The 23393-nt window shown below is 43.0% G+C and overlaps 1 protein-coding gene across 10 annotated transcripts in view; it reads left to right on the top strand.

The window, feature by feature from the left end:
• SH3PXD2A (SH3 and PX domains 2A) overlaps window positions 1-23393 on the top strand; it is a 271900-nt gene that overhangs the window by 240636 nt on the left and 7871 nt on the right. For 7 of the 10 annotated variants that reach the window (XM_056849280.1, XM_056849279.1, XM_056849285.1 and 4 more), the window contains 3 exons: window positions 2438-2521; window positions 16204-16321; window positions 22435-22769. In XM_056849280.1, the coding sequence (XP_056705258.1) occupies window positions 2438-2521; window positions 16204-16321; window positions 22435-22769 (537 nt within the window). The remainder of the gene's footprint in view (window positions 1-2437; window positions 2522-16203; window positions 16322-22434; window positions 22770-23393) is intronic. The other 3 variants (XM_056849281.1, XM_056849283.1, XM_056849282.1) reach the window with 1 other exon arrangement.

The following is a 23393-nucleotide window of genomic DNA, read 5'->3' as shown; positions in this document are numbered from 1 at the left end:
CCAGTATTCTAGTTTTGCTCCAGTTTCCAAGTCACATTGTCTAATATTGTTATAAAAACCTGCATATAGCCCGTCTCCTATAGGTGTTGGCTTTAGCGCCCCTGTTTTGTCTCGGGCTTTCTCCCGGTAGTCTAAACTTTCTAATCATCTTATCCCACCAATTGTGTATGTTGGTTTAGTATGTCAGTTAAATCATAAAATAACTGTGCACAGAAGATACTATTCCAACACAGACATGTATACAATATAAGGAATTCCTCCCACCTGGGTAAGAAGGGACAGTACAGTACACATTACTGTCCTTAAACTAGATAAAAGCTCATATCAAGAAGGTAGTGTGGTAGCGATGGTGGAATGCACTTGTGGTGTATGCATATAAACATCCTGTGAAATGCACTGTTTCTTAGGACTTGAAGCAGCCCTACTCTAATAAGCTAACGCAGTTGCTTAGAAAAATGTTGAAAGTTCAAGTTTTGTGCATGGTCAGTTGTCACAAACCGTCCCCTCTATCCTCAGCACATTTCACTCCTACATGAGGGCAAGCCTACAGCACTTCCTGTGTGGTTCTCTAGTGGTAGTGAACACCAGTCAAAGGACAGGTGGGAAACCACTAAGACAAGGCTGCCAAACGTATGGGCTGGGGGCTTTGTGAGGCCCTATTGTGGTTTTCAGTGTAGCTTGTGGGATTCCATGCAAATGAATGAACTCATGCAGGACAAAGGGAATGGACCATCAGCCACTGTGACTGCACACCTTTTCTCCTCTTCCATTAAGTTAGCTGTGCAGTTGACAAAGTGTGTCTTTGGGGGTGATCTGCAGTTATTCAGGCAAGGAGAGGGAGGATGAATTGTGGCCAATAGAGGAGGTTTCCTGGTTGACAGGAAAGGGTATGTTTGCAGGAGGAACAGTATGTGAACAGATTTTGGAAAGCAAGCAAGGGATGCTCAGACCAACAAGGGGGAGACTAGCAGTGGCTGGTGAGAAGGGAATATGAATATGTGGAAGGACAGTACACTTGGACTAGAGTGTCAAGAAGTTTTTGGTGCCCGTGGTAAAAAGTGACCCCTGGGGAATGGCCAATCCATTTGAGTTTTAAGCCTCTGCTCTAGGCCATGTTTCTGGATCACCTAGACAATTGTTCCAGCTCCCTGTGCTATCTCAAGAGCTCTGCTTTAAGGAAACCTGCATTTTAGGCAGGTGGCAAGAGAGCCTTATATTAGGGGCAATCACTGCTTCAGTCTGTTTACTGGATTTGGAATAACTGAGGGGAGCCCAGGCTTTATAGCATCCTGGCACACACACACACACTTTGCGTGGAAAGCCTTTCACTTCTTTGACTGTTGGAAGATACTAGCAACAGTGTCAGCCAAAGGTCTTGTCATCTTGGGGCATGTCATAGAATCTGTTCTGCAACATGTGAATGACCGCACGAACTGGCAGATTCAGTTATGAATATAACGAGGGAAAGGAATGTGCCCTTTGTCATGAAAACAGTGTCCTCAGTGCACAGTTATCTTAACAATCTCATAGTCACAAATCCTCTTTTTTGTTTTTTGTTTATAGTCTGTGGTGAATACCGACTGTTCAGAGTATGAGACTAATTGCCAACTTTGACATGATAGGTGAACTTCCTGGACTTCAGACATTTTTAAAAAAGTTATCAGACAATTAATCCCTTAGCACAAGATGTGCTTGCCATAGCTTCAAAGCTAATCATATATTGGCGTGATAGAGCACAAATTTAGACACATCTTGCAGACATTCTAAAAATGGAATGTGTATACTAGTTTTTTTATTTTTGAGAGGCTTGATTTCTGAAGAATTTCCATAGTTTGTGGGTCTGCCACTACACAGAAAAAGTGGGTCTTACATTTTTCCAGTAAACTTCCTACCATTTTTACTAGTTTTTTTTTTTTTTTGGGTAATAGCAGCCTAGCAGTGTCATTGGTGTACATTGGTGAGTATAGACCTTGTGAAGGATGCAGCCTGTATGGTGCAACTTTGGACTCTCTCACAACCTCCATCATCATCTGGACTGCAATCTTTGCAAAAGCCGTGAATGTTCCTGTGCTGTAAATCTGGTCCTTAAGATCTTTCCTGGCCAAAGAGCATATAGTATAAGTGAAGACACTATGATATTTTTGTCATTTGTATAATTTTTATGCTGGATAAATGCTATCTTTTACTGATATGGAGTACTTACGTCCACTAAATGCAGTAAGGGACACACATGTTTGTGCGCCTGAGCCTCAACGAGTTAACCTAGTTATTGCATCTCATAAACTAATCCCAGTGTGTTATTGCATCCCATCCATATTAACCCAAGGCTCGTCCTTGCAATTATCATGTTTTTGTTGGTTTTTGTTCTTTGCCCATCCATCTTTTTTTCCCCTCCCCTTTCTTCCTTCTTTTATGTTCTCATCCATTTCCAACCTAGTTTCTAAGAGACGCAAGGCTCACCTGAGGCGGCTGGACCGGCGATGGACACTGGGAGGGATGGTCAACAGGCAGCAGAGTCGAGGTGAATAGCTTTCTGGGACACGTTCCCTTGAAAAGCACAAAAACTGGTTACTGCTGCTTCTCTTGCTATTTGACATTGCTAAGAATGGCTGATGTGTTGTTTCGCTGGCTCTTGTTACTTCTGCGACAGAAACATGCTTACATTCTGCAGAGTCGGAGGGCATTTTGGTGGTAGTTGCTGAGCATGTTAGAAATTGGAGCCAACATCAAAAAACCAACTCCTCAAATTTTCACAAGTGATTTTTAACCTTGTTTAGTTTCAAGTGCATTGTTTGTTAGTATTGCTAAGGTGGCAAAAAACTAACAGCAGAAAGAACTATTTTTATACCAAAGGCACATTCTGATATGTTTTTTTAAAAATTTGATTTAAAAGTCAGCTTTTTTAAAAAAAGTCCTATAATCCCTTTTGTCAATGTTACTCATATTTTTGGCAATGGCATGATGACAGGGAAGGGTCTGATCTTCTCAACAAGGCTAGGGTTTTGCTTAGGGTTGCCTATACTGCCTTCCCTCGCTTTTTCACTCTCTTCACCCACATCCGATCTGTGAAAGGCCTGCATTGTTATGTTATTGTGCCACTGCAGTGTTGCACTGGTACCAAACCCATGCATTCATTTGACCTAGACATCCTTTGCCTTGCCCAGACCAGGGCTGGTGGGTTAAAAAATGGGAAGCTTTGCGAGAGCTTTAGAATTTGCACTGGGAAAGTACAGTGTAGCTTAGGATTCTAGTACACGTTTCCAAGGCTACTTTACAAAACTTAAGGTTTCCTACAAAGATATTGTTTATGTGCAGGAAGCAGACTTTCTTACAAGTGCACAGCAGCATTTCTGAACAGCAATGTCTCTTTTTGCTGTCTTTGGAACATACCACTCACTGAGGCTTTCTCTGTATGTAGGCAACATGATCTAGAGATCATGTTCCTCACACAGGAGAGTATGCCTAAAGGGTACATGCCATTTATTTGGTCAGAAGAGAGATCCCTGTAGGAAATTTGTCTTTGTTTCCTTATTCCACACTTCTTGTTATTTCTGCAAATATTACGATTGAATTGTAATGGGAACATCTGAATGGGACAGGGTTCTTCCCAAGAGGTAGAAGAGCTGGAATATGGTCTGGGTGGAGGGATGTACTTTTTAATCCTTGGTGAAAAGCTCTATCTCTAATGTGAGAAATATATGGCAGTGAGGCATAGAACTTGCAATAAACTGTAAACTTGGCATTTGCTCAGACCCAATCCTATGGGAAGGAGCCCCGTGGCACAGAGTGGTAAGCTGCAGTATTGCAGTCAAAGCTCTGCTCACGACCTGTTTTTGATCCCAATGAAAGTCGGTTTCAGGTAGCCGACTCAGGGTTCACTCAGCCTTCCATCCTGAGGTCAGTAAAACGAGTACTCAGCTTGCTGGCGGTTAAGTGTAGACGACTGGGGAAGGCAATGGCAAACCACCTCGTGTCTGAAGAAGTGAGCTGTGACTCACGAAAGCTCATACCCTACCAGAAATGTTGTTTAAGGTACTACTGGATTCTTGCTCTTTTCTACTTCTACAGCAGATTAACACGGCTACTCATCATGATAACAAAATCACACAAGGTTGGAAGAGACCACAAGGGCCATCCACTCCAACCCCCTGCCATGCAGGATCCCATGATCTTTAAGGTGCTACTGTATTCTTGCTCTTTTATACTGCTGCAGACAGACTAACACGGCTATCAATCATGATCCACCTCATAAACATAGTCTGCCCAGTAAAAGTTGTGATGTGACTTCACCCCATGGGTTACTAATGACCCGGTGCTTGCACAGGGGATTATCTACCTAATCCTATGGGAAGATGGCTATCACAGTTGGCTATGCCACCATTTGGTCACCTAATTGTTTCTTTGGCTGCCTCCTAGCAAAAAGATCCACAGAAGTAGTAAAATATGAAGAAGAGTTCGTTTGGGGTAAAGTGACTCAAATGTCAGTGTTAAGGGCTGACGGCTTTTTGGCTCTCAAGCACACAGTGACTTTCTGTCCTGAAGGACATTACTCGTATGTGGGGGAGGGGGAGGACGGATGCCATGAAAGACTGCTGACTGAAAGGAAAGTTTTTTTAAAGAGAATTCTTCTGTGGTTTGGAAGACACAGGATTTGAGCTATTGCATTTTGCTTAGGAAATCTTAATAGGATAATTTCCCAGACTGTGTGCCTCTGCCCCAAGCCATTCAGAGGAGAGATCAGGTCACAGACTTGTGTTCCATAACCAATACATAGTGGGTCATACATTTAAAAATGTGGAATAGCCTTCCTTGCCTTTATGTTGCAGAAAGTGATCCAGACACAGAACTGGAATTTGTGAGTTCCAGTTCTTAGTGTGCTAGTGTATCATTCTCAACATTAACTTCTGTGAAGTATGTCTAACTCATCAGAATCAAGAACCCCAGAATGTCTCTCCTGACATAATACAAGTAATACTGTTTTTTGTTTGCCTGCTAGTTTGAATACCTTTCCCCTCCAAGTGTAGGTATTCCCTGAAAGGGCTGTTGCATAGAAGTCACTTTAAGTGGCCCCTTCTGTTGGCTTCCTCTCTGCAGCAAACCATTTGTACACAAAAACAATCAACTGGATGACTTCTTCTGTGTCACTGAAAATCTCAGCGTTGGATCAAAAGCTACTTTATGTTGACGTAGGAGCCTTGCTGCAATGGAGCAGCTTCTTAACAGAAGGGGACCAATGAATCCAATATAATGTTATGAAGAAAACATGAAATTGAGTGGAAGCAAAGAATATAGTTTGACTGTGGTTGCACTCTGTAGAATATGCCTAGAGCAAAAATAATTTGTAGATATCAAAAAGTATTAGGTCGCAATAGGCTATAAGCATGTAAGAGAAAAGTAGTTAAACTCTAGCGTGAAATGAAGAAGCTGATATAAGAGTAGGGGATTAAAGGTCAGCAGGGCTGAAGGTTGCTAAAGAGTTCCAGTCTGTTTGTCTGGTGTTTTCAAGTAGGCAGCACCGGCACAACATTAGATATTGCGTTGTTATTGCACTGCAACAATGATTTATAGCTGGATTGTCTCATTCACAAAGGAGAATCCTTTCGCAAAAGATTGCAATATGCAATGATGTGTGGATACAGCCCAGGAATGGCAAAGGATTTTGAGATCTTGGTGAAGTCTCGAGATGGGAAGAACAGTTATCTAAAATCTATGCAATGCAAAAACAATGTCAATTATAGCACAATTGCAAATGTCAAAATATTAAATTGTTAACTATGTAAAATAGGAGATGATTTATTATTTATTTGTTTATTTAAAACATTTATTAGCTGTCTTTCTGCCTTATGGAGCTCATAGATAAAATCATATGATAAAATAAATTAAAACCAAAATTTACAATCACTACTCAAGACTGCTACTAAACTGAACCAAATGCAGTCCTAAATAAAACTGTCTTCAACTGTCTCCTAAAGAGCGAAAGTGAGGGGGCCAGGAGCACCTCCTTGGGGAGGTGGTTCCATAATTGTGAGGCTACCACTGAAAAGGCTGTCTCTTGTGTACCCACCAAGCAAGTTTCGTTGGTTGAGGGGACAGTAAGGAAGGCTGCTCCCTGTGATCTTAATTCTTGGGCAAAAACATATGGGAGAAGACGGTCCATCAGATAAGTGGGTCCCAAGCCATGTAGGGCTTTAAATTATGATTTCTTGTCTGTAGAGCCAAAAAGCAGATGGAACTATGGCAGCCTTTATGGTTTTTATCATATGTTGTCCAGCCGGTCTGTCTTTTAAACTTTGAATTGTCCACGACCATCTTCAGATCCTTTCAAAAATGCTGTTTGACCTGTTGGATGCAATACTAGTCATTTTTTGGAATAATACCTTTTTGCTGTGCTTTCCCATAAATGTTGACTTGCATATATTGGATATTATAATTTTTTTCTATGGTTAGCCTCAGTAGAAGACTGTCCCAAATTGCTTTTAGGTTACAAGCAGACCCAGACTCACAAGTGCCAGCTCAAATCATAAAGCCCATTTGTGTGTTTGTGGTCTCCCCTTTCTACCACTGAAAAACCAAATGAGTGTAATTTGGGAAATGTTACAATATTTTGCTGTGAAAGCACTCTGCAAAGGGAAACTTTAATGATAGCTTCCTGTTGCAGAACAGAAGAGTTAAAAATAGAATAGTTAAACAAAGCTGTAGCGGGGCTCTAATACCTATAGGGATTTAATCTTTTACAACATTCTGCTAAAAGCATGTCCTCTTTATCTTTCATTCTTTTTTCTGACTAATTGTTCTCATCTTAAGTGAACAAAGAGAATTTTTTCAGAAAGTCCTATGTTCAATTTTTGGATGGGTTTTTGCCAAAAGAAACAAATCTTTGGAAAGCAGAACCAGTGATAGGCAAAACTTTAGCTACTCAGCAGCCATATAATTGGCATCAAGCCTACGTCTTGTTTGGATTCTCCGAATCTTTTACAAAACCATGCTTCCAGGACTGCTGCAAGAGCCAGTTGTCTGTAGCAAACCGGCCTGCGTGCCCTTTTCCCCTACAGGGAGGATCCCAATAAGGGATTTTGGGGGAGGCCGGAAGGGGACATGCCAAGATGGAGGGCTGCCAGGGACAACCCCGGCTGGGGCTGTCAGGGGGCAGGCCTTGCCATGTGCTGTCAAAGGGGCCTCTTTCCAAGTGACAGGGGACCACATAGCGGGCTGCTGTCCTCGTGTGTCCCAGGAACTGCCATCTCTAACGTGTCCCAGCATGGCTGGGTGTTGCACATCAGCCTGCAGGGGTGGCAGGTCGATGGTAGGATGACGCTCCCATGCCATGCCAATGCCTTGCTGCTGCAAACAATAAAGTTGTGCAATTCCTCCAAGCTGGTAGTATGTCATCCTTTGGTTACACTTCTGGGGTAGGCACAGGTCCGTACTCTTTATGGGGTTAGAGCTCGTCAGCGCCCAGCACAATAGGCACTAGCCCGGCAAACAAATCTTTGGAAAGCAGAACCAGTGATAGGCAAAACTTTAGCTACTCAGCAGCCATATAATTGGCGTCAAGCCTACGTCTTGTTTGGATTCTCCGAATCTTTTACAAAACCATGCTGCCAGGACTGCTACAAGAGCCAGTTGTCTGTAGCAACAGCAGAGTCCCTTTTCAGCTGGTGTCACCCCTTTGCCTCATAAGCTGTATGTGAAAGTGTACAGAGAGAGTATGAATGGCCCAAGGTTACCCAGTAAACTTCCACTAAAGATGGAATTGCCCAGATCCTAATCTGATGCTCTAACCCCCACACCGCACTAGCTCCCAAATGGGTTTGTTTGGAGTAGTAACATTAGTAGCATGAAGAGGCTGGGTTTTGTTTTGTTACTCTCTAAAAGAGAGATTGTTTGTTCCTGGATCATCGGTGAAGTGACCTAGAAGTTTTCCATTTAGGCTGGCTCCTGTGAGAAACAAAACCTAGCTATGTTTGAGCACAGTAGAACACTGCTGCCAGAGGAGAGAACTGATTAAAATTCCCTTCTTAGCCCTCAGGTGGACCCAAGACAATCATCTGTAGACTGTGTACAGAATGGAGGGCAGGATTTTCTGTGTTCCCAGGTTCAGCACTTCAGCATTCTCCAAAAAACTGAATTCATTTCAGTTGGGAGTAAATAAAGGGACACTATTGGGGTATGAACTAAACTTGATGCTTGTTCTTGGAATTTCCCATTTTTGAAAGCCAAGCTCTCCTTTATCTGTCTAGATCCACATATTGTTATCTATGATTCCATTCTAAAGTGTGATTATATGATGGGAATTATACTAATAGTAGCCATTATACTAACCATTATACTAATAGTAGCCAAATCTGAGGATACCCAAGTCCGGTGATTGGAGCTGTGAATGGGCAAGACACATCTTTCTATAAACCTGAAAAGGGCTCCAGGTTTGCATAAAATATGAAATCTAAAAAAAATACATTGGACACTGAGACACTGTCCTTCAGTGTTACTCCTCTGAAGATGCCTGCCACAGCTGCTGGCGAAACGTCAGGAAAGAAAATACCAAGACCACGGTTACACAGCCTGGATAACCTACAAGAACCAACAAAATACATTGGGTTTTAAAAACCTGAAAATGATAAAAGGAGCAGCTGTAGCTTTAAGCAGTGGATTCCCTCAGTGGCTGTTCCTAGGCAACCGCAGCATTCCAGGATTCAGTTTCTGTGAGTAAAAGGTAGGGGAGGGGGCAGTGCCCTTTCCAAGCCTATTTTGGCCTTTGAGAGAAGACTCACTGGGGCCAGGCCTGGCTAGGGTTGCGAGCTCCGGGTTGGGAAATTCCTGGAGGTTTGGGGGTGCAGTCTGAGGAGGGCAGAGTTTGGGAAGGGGAGAGACCTCAGTAGGATATAATGCAATAGATTCCACCCTCCAAAGCAGCCGTTTTCTACAGGAGAACAGATCTCTGGAGTGCAGCTGTAATTCCAGGGGAACTCCTGGTCCCATATGGAAATTGGCAACCCAAGGCCTGGCAGCAACCTCTGGGTGACTTGATACCACCTGACTTGCATGACTCAACTTGGTCTAGCTGCTTGGTACTGTTCAACAATAGCCACCCTGTGAAAGCCAGTGTGGTGTAGTTGTTAGAGCTTCAGAGCAGGGTCTGCAAGACCCAGGTTCAAATCCCCATCTTGCTGTGGAAGCTCACTGGGTGATGTTGAACTAGTCAAATTTCAGATTTCAAAACCTTTAACGGCAGGGTGCAGCGCCAACCTAGAAATAAAGCTGGCGCAACCAGGTGGGTGTTCCCCTGGCTGCTTCTGCCCTGCCTGCATGCTGGCCGGAACTGAGCCAGCCCCCAACCAGTGGCAGCCTATCTGGCTCTGTGGAGTGGGCAGCCTCCTGGGGGGTTGGGGGCTGGAGCACAACCTGGTTACATCATGCCCCCCTTTTATTTAAGGCTGTGCTGCCCAGCCTTTGGCCTTGGTGTGTGGGTGCAGCAGACGCTCCCTTCTTCCCTATGTTCATGTTTTATGTCTGTTCTATTCATCACAGCTTTAGGCAGTTTTGACATTTGGCCAGATCCGTTTATGAGCACACTGCGCCTGCAGGCCAGTCTCCTCATTTTGACGACCCCCATAAGGGGTCTTGGGGTTTGAGTCCTACTGCGAATGCCCAGCTCAGGGGCTCTTACATGGTTTCACTCCCAGGTGGCGAGGGTACCACTTAGAGGTCTGTGCCTGAGTGGAACCACTGGCTCACCAATCTGGGTTTTCCCCAACACTCAGGATGGGGATGAGTTTCATCAGCCGACAGAGTGGTTGTCCAATGCCTGGATCCGTGCCTTATGCCTCACCAATGTGCCATCTGCTATAATTAATAAAGCCATAGCCTTTTTCAATCCACTTCTTGGTATTATTGTATTCTTTCTCACACCTTTTATTTCTGGTATGGCACTGCACCTGCCCTTAGGATCACAAAGAGAGAGAAAGTGGCAGGCATGGAGGAGAGGGAGTAAGAAAAAGGGTGGCAGGAGGGAGAAAAAGTGAGGACTGAAATGGGGGAGAGGGAAGGAAGCAAAGGTAGCTGCTCCCACAAGTTGTTTATATGCTAATAGCAAAGTTGGCCAAATCTGAGGATATTTAAATCCAGTGACTGGAGCTGTGAACAGGCAAGACAAGCCTGAGCAACGCCCAAACAATGCCCCAGGTTTGCAGAAAAATCTGAAACCTTTTTTTAAAAATTAGGAGATTTAAAAAACCCAAAATGATAAAAGGAGTGCCTGTAGCTTTAAGAAATGAATTCCCTCAGTGGCTGCTGCTAGGCAAAAGCAGTATTCCAGGCTTCAGTTTCTGTGAGTAAAAGGCAAGGGAAGGGGACAAGGTCTTTTTCAAGGCTGTTTTGGTCTCCGAGGGAGGACTGTTTGGGGCCAGGCCTGGACCACGCAGAAACCACTAGGTGACTTGATACAGTCTGACTTGCATGACTCAGCTAGGCCTGGCTGCTTACCATGTTCAACAGTGGCCACCTGATGAAAGACAGTGTGGTGTCACAGTTAGAGCTTCAGAGTAGGGTCTGGGAGACCTAGGTTTGAATCCCCGTATTGCTGTGGAAGCTCACTGGGTGATTTTGGTCCAGTTTATGCATCAAATCAAGAAGAGAAGCTGATAGTTTTTCAACTTAGCTACCAAGAGCCAGTGTGGTATAGTGGTTAAGAGTGGCAGACTCTAATCTGGAGATGCAGGTTTGATTCCCTGCTCCTCCACAGGAAGCTTTCTGGGTGACCTTGGGCCAGTCACAGTTCTCTCAGCAATCTCTCAGCCTCACCTACCTCACAAAGTTTCTGTTGTGGGGAGGGGAAGGGAAGGCGATTGTAAGCCACTTTGAGACTCCTTAGGTTTGAGAAAAGCGGGGTATAAAAATCAATTCTTCTTCTATATGTTAATTATTCAAACTATACTCAAATCTTCAAAGCATAATGTAATGTAGTTTACTTGCGGTCAAAACTGGAATTATTCTAAACCTGATCATGCTTGGTGTTTTTCTGTTTGTGAACTATTAACTTACATCATATTAATCAAATGTCATTCCTGTACATTCTTACCTCTTGGATGTGTAGATCATTGCATCTCTGTTTTTGAGGCTTAATTCTTATCATTTGCTGTTGTGTTAGGATACAATGGCCTATTCTGAACCTCATACCCAGCGTATTGTACTGGATCTGAATGAGAACTTTCACCTTCCCCACCGAGGAGATGTGTAATGTTCCAATGCACTAATTATTTTCTCATTTCATGGGTGATGGTGAGAACAACAATTTGTTTCAGACACTGAAGGAACAAGAAGTGTGAGGTGTTCATGCTTCTGTTCCTTCCATGTACCTGCTATTTCCCAAGCAATTCCTGAGTGTAGGTTTCTGTCTGTATTCATAGTATGTACTGCATAAAAACTAATTTGCTTCAATAAAAACAGATGCTTTTGTCTTAGATCTGTTATAGCAGGAACCTTCTTTTCATAAAGAGACTTTAGTGGTCAAGAGACACAAAGCAGAGCTTTGATTGTGTAGTGGTGATGTCAGCCCCTCTGTCTCCAAGTCTTAAGTAAATAAGTGAGTTTTTTTTCTTCTTTTTTTGGTCTCCCTCTAAAAGTCACAGTGGGATACTTCAACGGTATGTTTCTGAAATGATGTTATGTAGCTGAGGTTTCTTCAGTCACTTGCTGTCCTGCATTTACCCCATCATCTAAAAATGCAAATCTCCATGAATACCTAGCAGTTTCATATGAATAAAATATGAGGCTGTTGACTAGTTTCCTGCTTGAACCCCTTGCCTGTCCACCACTCTTGCATCCCTCCTGAGGAATCTTTTACCAGCTTGTGAGACTCTGAGTTTTGCTTAAGAACTGTTGCCCAATATGGCCGCCTCCTAAACCTACAGTACCCCATCCGCCTCAAGTAAGGTTCATGTCATATGCTGCCATCATGCCTTGGTTGCTGCTTGAAAGTGGACATGCAAAGGTGGCCTTACAGTAGAGTAGTGGTCGCATCTGCACTATTGTCACTTATGAACTGGACTAAAGTATGACTCTTTAAGGTCATACTTATGCTGGCAATGCAACTTTCCCCTAAAGAATCCAGGGAACTGTGATTTGATTAAGATGTTGGAAATGCTCTTCAAGACCACCTCCAACCCCCAGATCCACACCTCTGACCTAGAACTGCCAAGTAAAAGGCAGTTGCTTAAGCCGGTGCCTTTGGTGTTGGTGTATTTGTGCCCTAAGAACCTCTGTTTCCAGTGGCTGCTGTATCACCTTGTCAAAGGAATATAATTTTCCCTTATGTATGTTGTGAAATGTCTTGTATTGATGACTCAGCATGTCCTCCTTGTGATAAGAATCCAAAAGCAGCAATCCTAATGCGGCAAGGCTGTGGTTTTCTGGAGTCTGTTCCTGTTGGATGCTTTGCCAACTTTTTTCAGAAAGCAAAGAATGAAGTATGACTTTCTGTCTCCACAAAGGCTTCCGAGTCTTCTTTTTCTTTTAACTGGGAACAAAGGGCAGATGAGCCCCAAGCCGGGCAGAGGGCAGCATGGGCAGACTGGCAGGTCACAAGTGGCATAAGCAAAAACCACCCTTCTTGCATTGTCATCATCCCTCTGCCTCTTGTAGCTTACCCCCCACTTGCAATCACTTAAACTATGCCCAGCACTTAATTTGAACTGATGCTGCTTAGCAAAGCCCAGCCTTCCTGCAGTAGAAGTGGGTGAAAAACTTCTGTCGGTTTCAGAAGCCTAGTTAAGAATAAGTTATTCTTATGACAGTATGTTTGTGTGCCAGCTGCTCTGATGTGATTAAGCTTTCAAGAACATGGTTACTATAATGTGTGAATTGGTTTTGGGTTGCCAGAATTTGTTCAGCTCCTGAAAATCGACCTTCAAAACTAGGGTTAGTTCACTCCAGATTTCAGGGAGTCTACTGCTTTCTATTTAAAGCTGCTGCTGTTTCTACCACTACTACATTTGTATGGTCGTTGACGTGGTTTCCTTTCCCATCCTTAAGTTCGTTGTGTTTGGATTTCTCTGCCTGCCTCTTACCAAAGCAAAGCCAGAGAATGAGATAGGAAAGACAGACCTTTCACACACACTTTTCTCAAACATCACATTAAATATGTACCAGTAAAACATGCAGTTTATTGTACTTTCAAGAGAATATAAAGCAAAGAAGTAAACAACAATGTTTAGGTAAATGTATAAGACAGAACTTAACAAACCCACACACAATTGACACACCAACAAACAATTATCAGAGCGCTCTGAGGTCGTTCCAAAGAAGAGAAAGAAATGGTCTCTCCCTGAGAAGGACAAAGGGCTGGCATCTTGGAGGCTCTTTTATAGGCTGGTCCGTTGACAGAGGATCCCAACCTGACACTTCCCTTGCAATTCTTTAGGAAGGGTTTTCCGCAAATTATGGCTTATTCTTGTTTGGAAATATCCTGTTCTCAAACAAATTACTCAGTTTCAGAGTCTCTGACACTGTTTGTTCGTCAGCCTGTGTGCATAAACAAATCCCTTCTCAATCTATGCAGATAATTTGTTGCCGGTTCTAGTGACCTTCCTATCCTTGAACATAATTTCAGGAACCTAATGTGCTTTGGGTTAATCAACTCCTAAATGCATTCTCCGTTACCCTCTAAGGTCAGGAGCCTAGTGGAAAAGCTGAAGTCAGCTAGCTTCATGTGGCTTTTAAACTGCAGGTTAAAATATCAAGGTATAAAGGTGGTTCTTAAACCAAACTAATATATAAAAATTCTCACCACAGTCGTCTGTATCTGCTCCGCGGGAATCAGGACTTGTACTCTGTCTGCAATCTCTGTCTGAATGCAAGCGCTTTCCTTTTGCCCTCCATAGAAAGTCACTTGCCTAGGTTTCTCATGCCTTCCTCTTCTGAACTGTGGGTTTGCTGTTACAAGTTGAACAAGAAATAGCCTTGTTCAACTGTCCAATTGTACATCTGGTAGCATATTTGAGAATATGCTTCTTGTGGTTGTCTGTTGCTTTCTTGAAGATGGTGGGGTGGTGGCGATGGCTATGGTATGCTGAAAATGAGAATCCTCATCTGCAGGTTACTCATGGGGTCACTTGAATAAAGCTTCTCATATACGTAGTGTGAGTCTGCTAGCAAGGCAAAGAGTCAGCTACATACTGACATGGGAATATGCTCAGGATTTCTCTAGAGCCTATGGGCAAAGAGTAGGGAACACCAACATGAATGGCCATAGACAGCCTGGGTACATGAAAGGCAGCAGGTATATTGAAGGATGAAAGGAGGCCCCAAAGGACATGAAGCCAGAGACCATGAAATCATCTTTCACTCAAAGATATGGAGGGGTCTTTTGTTGGGCTCTGTAATACTCTGCTTGGCTTAGTATTTAAGCAGCTGCTGCTAAAAATCTGCTTTTGGTGACAGAGTTCAAAAGCTTGATACTTACTTTTAGATTCATACTCTTCCCCCCCCCCCCAATTGAGGGAGGTGGTGTGAAAGAGTGGGTGAAATGTTAATGGTGCAATTCATGCTAGTTCACCTAGTTATCTGTTGGGGCAGAGTAGTGTGGCCCTCAAGTACAAGAGAGTTTGCATAAAATAATGACAGCCAGCAACAAGATTGCTTCCACACTTACATTTTTGCATTCATACACACACACCACCATTTTATAGCTTCCTTTCCATTAGAATTCTGTTTGCTTCCCCTTTGCAACTCACATCACTTTTTAAAAGTAATTAGGACTGCTGAGAGACATCATGGGTTCTCTAACAAAAAATCCCTGAGGGCCTCACTCGTACATCTTAAGAATGCTCAAAGAAACATACAATTCGGAGGAAGAGGAAGGGGGCGTGCAAATGGTGAGAAAAGTAAATAGAGAGACAGTGGGCTTCCTCTGCTCTTACATGAGAGCAAAATACCCATTTATCCACCACAACTACCACACACAGCAGTCCTGAGAGCAACCCACAACTGCAGCCCTCATGCTTAGGGTTGCCATCCTCCAGGTGGTGGCAGGAGATCTCCAGCTGATAGAGATCAGTTCACCTGGAGAAAATGGCCGCTTTGGCAACTGGACTCTATAACATTGAAGGTCCCTCCCTCCCCAAACCCCGCCGTCCTCAGGCTCCGCCCAAAAAAACTCCCACCGGTGGCAAAGAGGGACCTGGCAACCCTACTCATGCTCCGGTCTGTTGAAGCTTGCATGGAACTGAAGGACTAGCATCAACATTTCATGAAGGGTACAATGAGATGTTGAGTGTTTGTGCAACAATGCCTGCCTGCAAAGGCCTTTAGAGGGCTCCTTGTATGCAATCTTTGTCCCGGGATTACACCTAAACCCACATTCTAAAAATGTGTTTATATAATGCAGGGATATATTAGGGGCAAGCAAGTTTAATGTGAGGAGATGAATCCCTGGATAATCCAGGGTATATTCCTTAATCCAGCTCCCATGCTGGAGGTGCCACAGTCAATATTAATACTAGGGTAGTGTTGGGTTGGGTAGGATTCATAAAAAGCACTTAGTGACTGTGCAGGGATTAGAATTTGCTGTCCCTGAATACTTGAGAGGTTTTTGATTCAGTCTTGACATCCCGAGTTAGCTTTATTTAAAAGATTCATAGAAAATGACACTTCCCTTTCTCTTGTGAGCTCTGAGGTCTGGGAAAGGTACAATATGATCTAATCCTGAAGCTACAAATACTGACTGCTTAGTGCTGTAAAGCTGTATTGTTTCTAAGGGTGTGAAGAGGGTAGGTCAGTCCATTCCTTTGCATTGGAGGCGTATTGGTCCCACTCCAGCATCAGCATTTGAGTTCCAGTAATTCAGTGTTTAACATAACCATGTGTGTGCTAAATGGAGCCAGCTGGAGCAAGATCCTCTAGTGACGCTTTGCTACTCTGGCAGCTAGTCTAATCTTTGTCAATACCATATGTAAGAATTGGGGGAGTCCCCCCAAGAGACCCTGTCTCATTTGTTGGCATGGAAGGCGCAGGGCGGTGGCGAGGAGCTGATACAGGCATGCTTACAGAATGACAGCTAATAGGTACAGGGTCCCGCGAGCAAGACTCCACCTCTGCAGTGCTTCCACATTTAATTGCTGCAAAATCATTGTTAAAAGCAATCAGAGAAGAGAAACAGCTGGTGCAAGTTTTGATCCTAACTGATGTTACCTCTTCTTTCTTTGCTAGAAGAAAAATATGTCACCATCCAGTCATATACCAGCCAAGGGAAAGATGAAATTGGGTTTGAAAAGGGAGTCACTGTGGAGGTCATTCAGAAGAACCTGGAAGGATGGTGGTACATAAGGTAAGCGGGGGTGGGGGAGACTCACTTTGGGGTTATGTAACCTTTTGGTTATTACCTTCACCACAGCATTCCTTAAGACGTTTATCTAAAATGGGACTTCTAGATATTTTCTTTATTCTGAGAATGTTAATGAAGCTCTGTAAGGCCAGTTATATAATAAGTGCCGTGTAAAAATATGTCTGTAAAAAGGCATTGGGATTGATATATAGCCATCAGGTTGAGAACAACATCCAGTGAGGCAGCTCTTCCTTGAGTATTATGCTTTGTTTTTTTTTGTGTTTTTTTTTGCTGTCCTCACAATCGATAAGATGGGAAGAAACGATTCAGCGAGGGGCTTTTAAATTGTTGATAATGTTGGAAAGTTGTTACCAGCTCATTTGTTTATGCATTTTGTATAATGGCTGTATAAAAAGAAATGTTGCAGAGATGTATTCTATTCACGTATCTGTCTTTGATTAAATGCCAAAAGAAATACAGAATTTTTGAAAACAGTTAATCTAGACTAGCAGTTATTGGAAAAGTTTTGCTCTGGGTTGTCAAATGTCCTTAAATGGCTAATTCCAAGTAAAAACTGGGTTTTAAAAAATGGCATTGCTCTACATCTATTAAATGCCACGTAAGCATCATGTCTTCAGAGTGCTCAGTGTAATAGATTCCTGTTGCTAATTGATTTAAGAGAGATCCAAGATACAAGGAGTGCGTCATCATTGCATTTTAGCTGCAGAAGCCAGATTTAGCTTTAGCTTCAAGAGCATGTTGTCTTGGAAGTAATGCCACTGAATTCAGTGAGGTTTACTCCCAAGTAAACATGTGAAGGATTGCAGTTATCAGCTTGAGGAGGGGGTCTTCCAATTAAAAAGCAGTTGGACAAAAAGTTTCATAAAGAAGCTGTGGAGTCTTGTTCCCTGGGGTGGCTTATGAGGAGAGCTCAGATAAACAGAGAGACCCTCAGGCCTGTGAAACCCAGCTTATTGCAGAGAGCTCTGCTGGATTGTCCTAGACATCCCGTTTTGTCTTATGAGCCATCCCTTTTGCTTGCTTGCTTTGCATATAAAACAAGATATTTTCCATAGGTGGTCATTTGCTTTTGTAGTCTGACTTCTGGTCGTTTTTAAAGCACTAGAGCGATGAATAATGGAACCACACAGAGTTCTGTGTGTTCCATAAACATATTCACCCGTTACATCCTCATTAACTCTTCCATCAATAATAAATGCAAGTGACAGAGGGGGAACAGACTCCCTACATGATGAGTAAGGAATGCTGGCCTGGTGTCAGCTCCACATTCTTCCTTTTCTAAATAATTTACTGGACTTTAATCCAAAGCCAAGGGTTCAGGAGCAGGGTGTACAGTACTTTGCCGTATCCCAAACTCCGCTCCCTCCAGTTTATGACTGAGCTCCTTTTGTCTTTTAAAGATTTTCCTGTTACTGGCAGAGCGTTTTTTTTATCTTGTGCTCAGCAGGGGCCTGAGATCTCTTGCAGTCTTTAAGTATTTTCATTGAAGAAGGAGGCCAAAATAAAAGACCTCCTAACTTAACAAATATTTTACTATGTTGAAGTTGTGCAAATAGGAGGGACAGTACTTAAGATCATGCCTTCCCCAATACTGAGTCCCAACCTTTCAAAGTTAGCTATTTAGGATGGCTCAGTGATGCAAGGAAACATTTGGCTAAGACACAATCTGGGAGATTCAAACTAGTCTGATGACAGTCTCAGAAAAACAGGCAAGGCTGTCCAGTTCGGAACCCACAATCTGAGTCCTGAAGCTGCTTCCTATTATTTCTGCATAAAGTTCAGCAGGCCTTATCTAGAGCTAGCATTTGCATCATTTGGTAAGTGGGATGGAAGATAGTTTTCTCTCTCTCCCATGATACTAGAACTCTGGATCATCTAGTGGTGATGTTAGGTAGTAAATGAAAAACAGACAAAAGGAACCATTGCTCCATAGTGCATAATTCAGCTTAGGCAAGTCACTTTCACAATATGTATGACATCCACTTACTTTAGATAGCTTAGATAGCTTCGTAAGGGTTCTTGACATCACATAGAGTAAGTCTGTCTAGTGGTTGTTCCAATGCTAATTGAATGAAATCTCCATGTTTTCAGGCAATATTAGGGTTGCCAAGTGGGTGGTATTGGCGGGCAATTGCCAATTACGTTGGGTAATTAGAGCTGGGGTGCTGAATAGGGCTTGGGGCTTGGAACAACATTAGTGCAACAAATTGAATTGGTTACAACTGTGCTTAAACTGTTTAAATACATATGACTTAAGTGTTGTACATACATGAAGCGCTGACTTTCAGTGAGAATTGTGAGTACTTAACTTTGTACTCTAAGAACTTCTCCTGTGTTTCAGCTGTTGCTTTACCCAACTTCCTGCAAGTGCCCATTTCACAACCCATGGACACATGAAGCTGCCTTACACTGAGACAAACCATTGGTCTGTCAAGGGGAGGCAGTTGTGAATTTCCTGCATTGTACAGGGGGTTGGACTAGATGACCCTAATGGATATTTCCAGCTCTATGATTCTAAGGATCAGCATTGTCTGCTCTGACTGGCAGTGGCTCTCCAGGGCCTCAGGTAGAGGTCATACATGTTAACTACTATCTGAACCTTTTAACTGAAGATGCCAGGGTTTGAACCTGGGACCTTGTGCATGCAAAGGAGATACTCTATCAATAAGCCGTGCTTCTTGAGTGTGTCAGTTACAGAAACACATGACAGGTTTGTGTGAGACTTCACAAAGGGAGGGGGAGCAAAGTAATGTGTGTCCTCCACGTCAAAATAGTTTATTAAAATTGATGGAATGGAATGCTTACTGTTAAATCGAGGGCTGCCACTACACAAAATGTTTGCTGAAAGTATATCCTAACTAGAGTCAAGTACCACAAAAGGCTAATAATGAAGCAAACAGATTCCACCTTAAAATCTTTTTAACGTTCACCTCCTTAAATATGACATTTTCCAAAATGCATGGTTCTGTGCTGATACTTGCTTCCCTCCCCCTATTCTCCCTTCCTGGTTCATTTCTCTCTGGAGTAATTCCAGTATTCTGGAGCTGGAAAGCAGATGTTAAAGGGGGTGGGGAAACAAATACTCAGACTACTAGGCAAGTTTGAGTATTTTTTATGGTTTTAATATTAATTTTCTCACTGCACAGCATAACACAATGAATAGATTTTGGAGTACCAATACAGTTGAGCACCCCCCTCCCCTTCATACATGCATGCACACACACCCATAGTACCCCAGACTTCTAGTTGTATTGCAGTCCTTACTTAATCAAAATGGTGTTGCATTCACCCTTTTTCTTTTTTTGCTCTGCTGATTAGGAAGACTAAGGAGGAGTTACTGTCATCTGTGGGTTTTTGAACTGATGTTGTCTTTAACGCCCCAAAAATCCAGCCACATAACTAAGTTGCTTGACTGCACAATCAGATTTGTGTTCTTGAATAAAATGGCCATAGAGTCTAGAGTTGCCAACTTCCAGGTACTAGCTGGAGATCTCCTGCTATTACAACTGATCTCCAGCCGATAGAAATCAGTTCAACTGGAGAAAATGGCTGCTTTGGCAATTGGACTCTAAGGCATTGAAGTCTCTCCCCTCCACAAACCCCGCCCTCCTCTGGCTTCGCCCCGAAACCCTCCCGCCGGTGGTGAAGAGGGACCTGACAACACTAATAATTCATGGAGGAGAGGGGTATTCATGGCTGTTAGTTAGAATGGATATTAGTCATGCTGCATACCTATTCTCTCTAGTATCAGAGGAGCATGCCTATTATTTTGGGTGTGGTGGAACACAGGCAGGATGGTGCTGCTGCACTCATCTTGTTAGTGGCTTCCTAGAGGCACCTGGTTGGCCACTGTGTGAACAGACTGCTGGACTTGATGGGCCTTGGTCTGATCCAGCAGGGCCTTTCTTATGTTCTTATGTAATAGAGTCTCGTACTAAACGCCTGAATAATATCTGTTGCCATGACTGGGAAGGTAATAATTGACAATTCATCAACTCGTGGCTTTAGCTGACGAACTGTGATTTTCATAGCTGCAGGATGCTGTTTGGGTTTCATTGTCTGTTGCCAGATTTTCACAGTGTAGATTGGGGGAAAGTCCACAGGCCTTTCTGCCAAAAGTAATGGTGCAGTCTGTTGTAAATCCCTGAATTGCTAAAGTAACAAAATGGCAGGGAGAGGTCAAATTGTGCAAATGAAATTTGTGTGTTCCTACTAAATCTTCCTGTATGACACTGGCAAAGCCAATCTTATTTTGTCCTTGCAAGAAACTCATGAGCCTAGCTTACTGAATGCAGACCACCTATATAGTAGGACTGCATAGTTGGGTAGGGTTAATCATGGAGCTTTCCTTGGAACACTGTGTTCTGGTATACTGTTTGGAGCAGAGCTGTTCCTCTCAAACACAACTGCACCCGTTTACAGGTACCAAAAGCTTCATGACCTCAGTTTGCAGCCCAGCCAATAGCTAGGCCCCCAAGTGGCAACTGAACTGACCTATGTGCTTGAAGTTCAACTTTGTTTCACTGAAGAGTCTTTTGATTTTGTTGGTGTGTTTGTTTGTCTGCCTTACAGACCACCACATTTTCCCTAATGTTATAGCCAATGTGGGAAGATGCTTGATAGTTTCAAGATTAAATCTCTACTCCTGCATTTCTTCTATGTTACTGTAATCCAGTGAGACTATATTGGGGGGGATATGTGCATAGCTAGGGTTTTCTTTGCTGTTTCCAGTACAGCTGCTTGCACTGCTGAAGAGGAAAGCTGCTTTTCAGGTTAAATGCTGCAATTTAAACTGAATAGTGAATTTCCTGTCCAGCATGTAGTAGACATGCAAAAGAAACCACTGGAACTCCAGTACTTTTTCTTCCCTTGGTTTCATTGTGCATTCAGGAGTGCACCTGAAAGCACACTAGAACCAATGGTGGTCTCTGCACAACAGTTTAAAAATCACCAGTGTAGTGAACGCTGAGCATACTGTGGAATCTAGATTACCAAAATGCTACATTAATCCTTGAGATAAGGTAAAACAGGGCGCTCCACATATTTCTGTGCTTATACATTTCTTCCGCCTGACCGAAATGTCCCAGGCTAGCCCTATCTCATCAGATCTCAGAAGCTAAGCAGGGTCAGCCCCGGTAAGTATTTGGATGGGAGACCACCAAGGAATTCCAGGGACACTATGCAGAGGAAGGCAATGGCAAACCACCTCCGTAAGTCTCTTGCCTTGAAAACTGTACAGGATTGCCATAATTCAGCTGTGACTTGACAGCACTTTCTACCTCCACAGTTCTTCAGAACTTGGTTGTGCTCTAGAACACATGAGATACCTGGGAAGACCTTTTTAGACTGGGACAGTAACAGGTTCATCTTCCATTTAACCAAGGCTACTGTCATGTGCTGGTGGAGCTCTTGATTGTTGGTAGATTTATGCAAGTAATTGCTTCCCCCTCCATCTGCTAAAGCAACATCAGACCATAGCCATCATCATGTGGGTTGTGAACACTGCCAAAGTCTGGCTGATGGGCTGAAGCTTCTTTTGTGAGTTGGGGATTGTGGTCCTTCCTTAGCTAAACTAGCGTCCTCCTTTTGTATGTTGCTAATGAACCTTGCAGTCTTTGGATGGTGAACAAGAAGATCTGACTATTACAGTGTTCTACTTTTGCTTGTTCTGAGCAGTTATTTGAAATCTCTGGAAATGCAGCATAGTTTCTCTGCACTCATTAGAGAGGTACTCACAAGGTGGCTTATACTCACTCTGTAACATGCTTTGTTTATACATAGGTATGCAGCCAAAGAAGTAAAAATGTCTTAGTCTTGAGAATTGGCAGTTTTGTTTGTGAGAAAAGAGTGAGAGGAATCTGGGTGTAGTGGGTAATTAACTAAGAGTAAGAGTCTTGGAAATGTTTTCTCCCACAACTTCTCTAATGGGCTCAGTGGCCTACATAGTCTCCTCACCTACAATCTGTCCTCACAACAATACTATGCAGGAAGATGGGCTAAGAGGGTGACTGGCCCATGGTTATCTAGTGAGCTTCATGGCTCTTCCTTCTTTCAAGATTCAAAGTTCTAAATATGGTTTATTTTCTTACTTTCAGGTATTTAGGCAAGGAGGGCTGGGCCCCAGCATCATATCTGAAGAAAATAAAAGATGATCTTTCATCTAGAAAAAAGAACTTGACAGGACCAGTGGAAATTATAGGAAACATCATGGAAATCAGCAACCTGCTAAACAAGAAATCCTCAAGTGATAAGGAAACACAGTCAGAAATTGAAACTGCAGAATCCCACATTTCTAAGAAGGAAATAAGCTTGCCCATCTTATGCAATGATTCCAATGGCAATGCCATGATGGCTCAAGACAAGCAAGTCTCAAAATTGGCACAGGGATCTCCTGCCATAGCGCGGATCGCGCCTCAAAGAGCTCAAATAAGTAAGCCTACAGTTGATGTCAAGCTGTACCACGGCTCATTTTTCATGCCTGCTTATTGCAGGGGCTGATTAGAACGGCCAGGATCTTAGCGTGAGGAAGGTATTGATTCTGATGTTGGTCCTAAGGTATAGTTGGAAAGACCCATTATGCTTGCTGAAATTAAGCAGGTCTGGGTCTGTATTTAGTTGGATAGGAGGACCCCTGGGAACGCACTATGAACACCCACCTTATTCCTTGATGGAAGAAAGACAAATGATAAATACAGCAAAGAAGTAGAGATTACAACCCAGTAGGGCAACTAGTAGTACAACACATTAATTCAATTTATGTCCATCAGTTTTTGCAAACAGCCTGATGGCTAGAGGGAGCCCTGCAGTTCTTAAGGACCTTTCCAGTAACTTTCCATGCAGTAAAAATCCCTCATAGTATCCTTTATTGTCAGACCATATTACTGAATTCTTGGGACTGGGACTGGCAATATAGGGATCAATGCCATGCCAGCTTGTGACATATCATACTGACCACTGATTATTCTACCAAACAGTTTTACTTGTGACCTCATGTGGGCTTCACCATAGAGTGAGACTGACATTGACCACTCTGTTATGATTTGGGTTTAGAAGA

This window comes from Euleptes europaea, chromosome 5 (genome assembly GCF_029931775.1).
Source record: "Euleptes europaea isolate rEulEur1 chromosome 5, rEulEur1.hap1, whole genome shotgun sequence".
NCBI lineage: Eukaryota > Metazoa > Chordata > Lepidosauria > Squamata > Sphaerodactylidae > Euleptes > Euleptes europaea.
The sequence above is the reverse complement of the archived record's forward strand: the minus strand, read 5'-3'. Positions and strand labels throughout refer to the sequence as shown.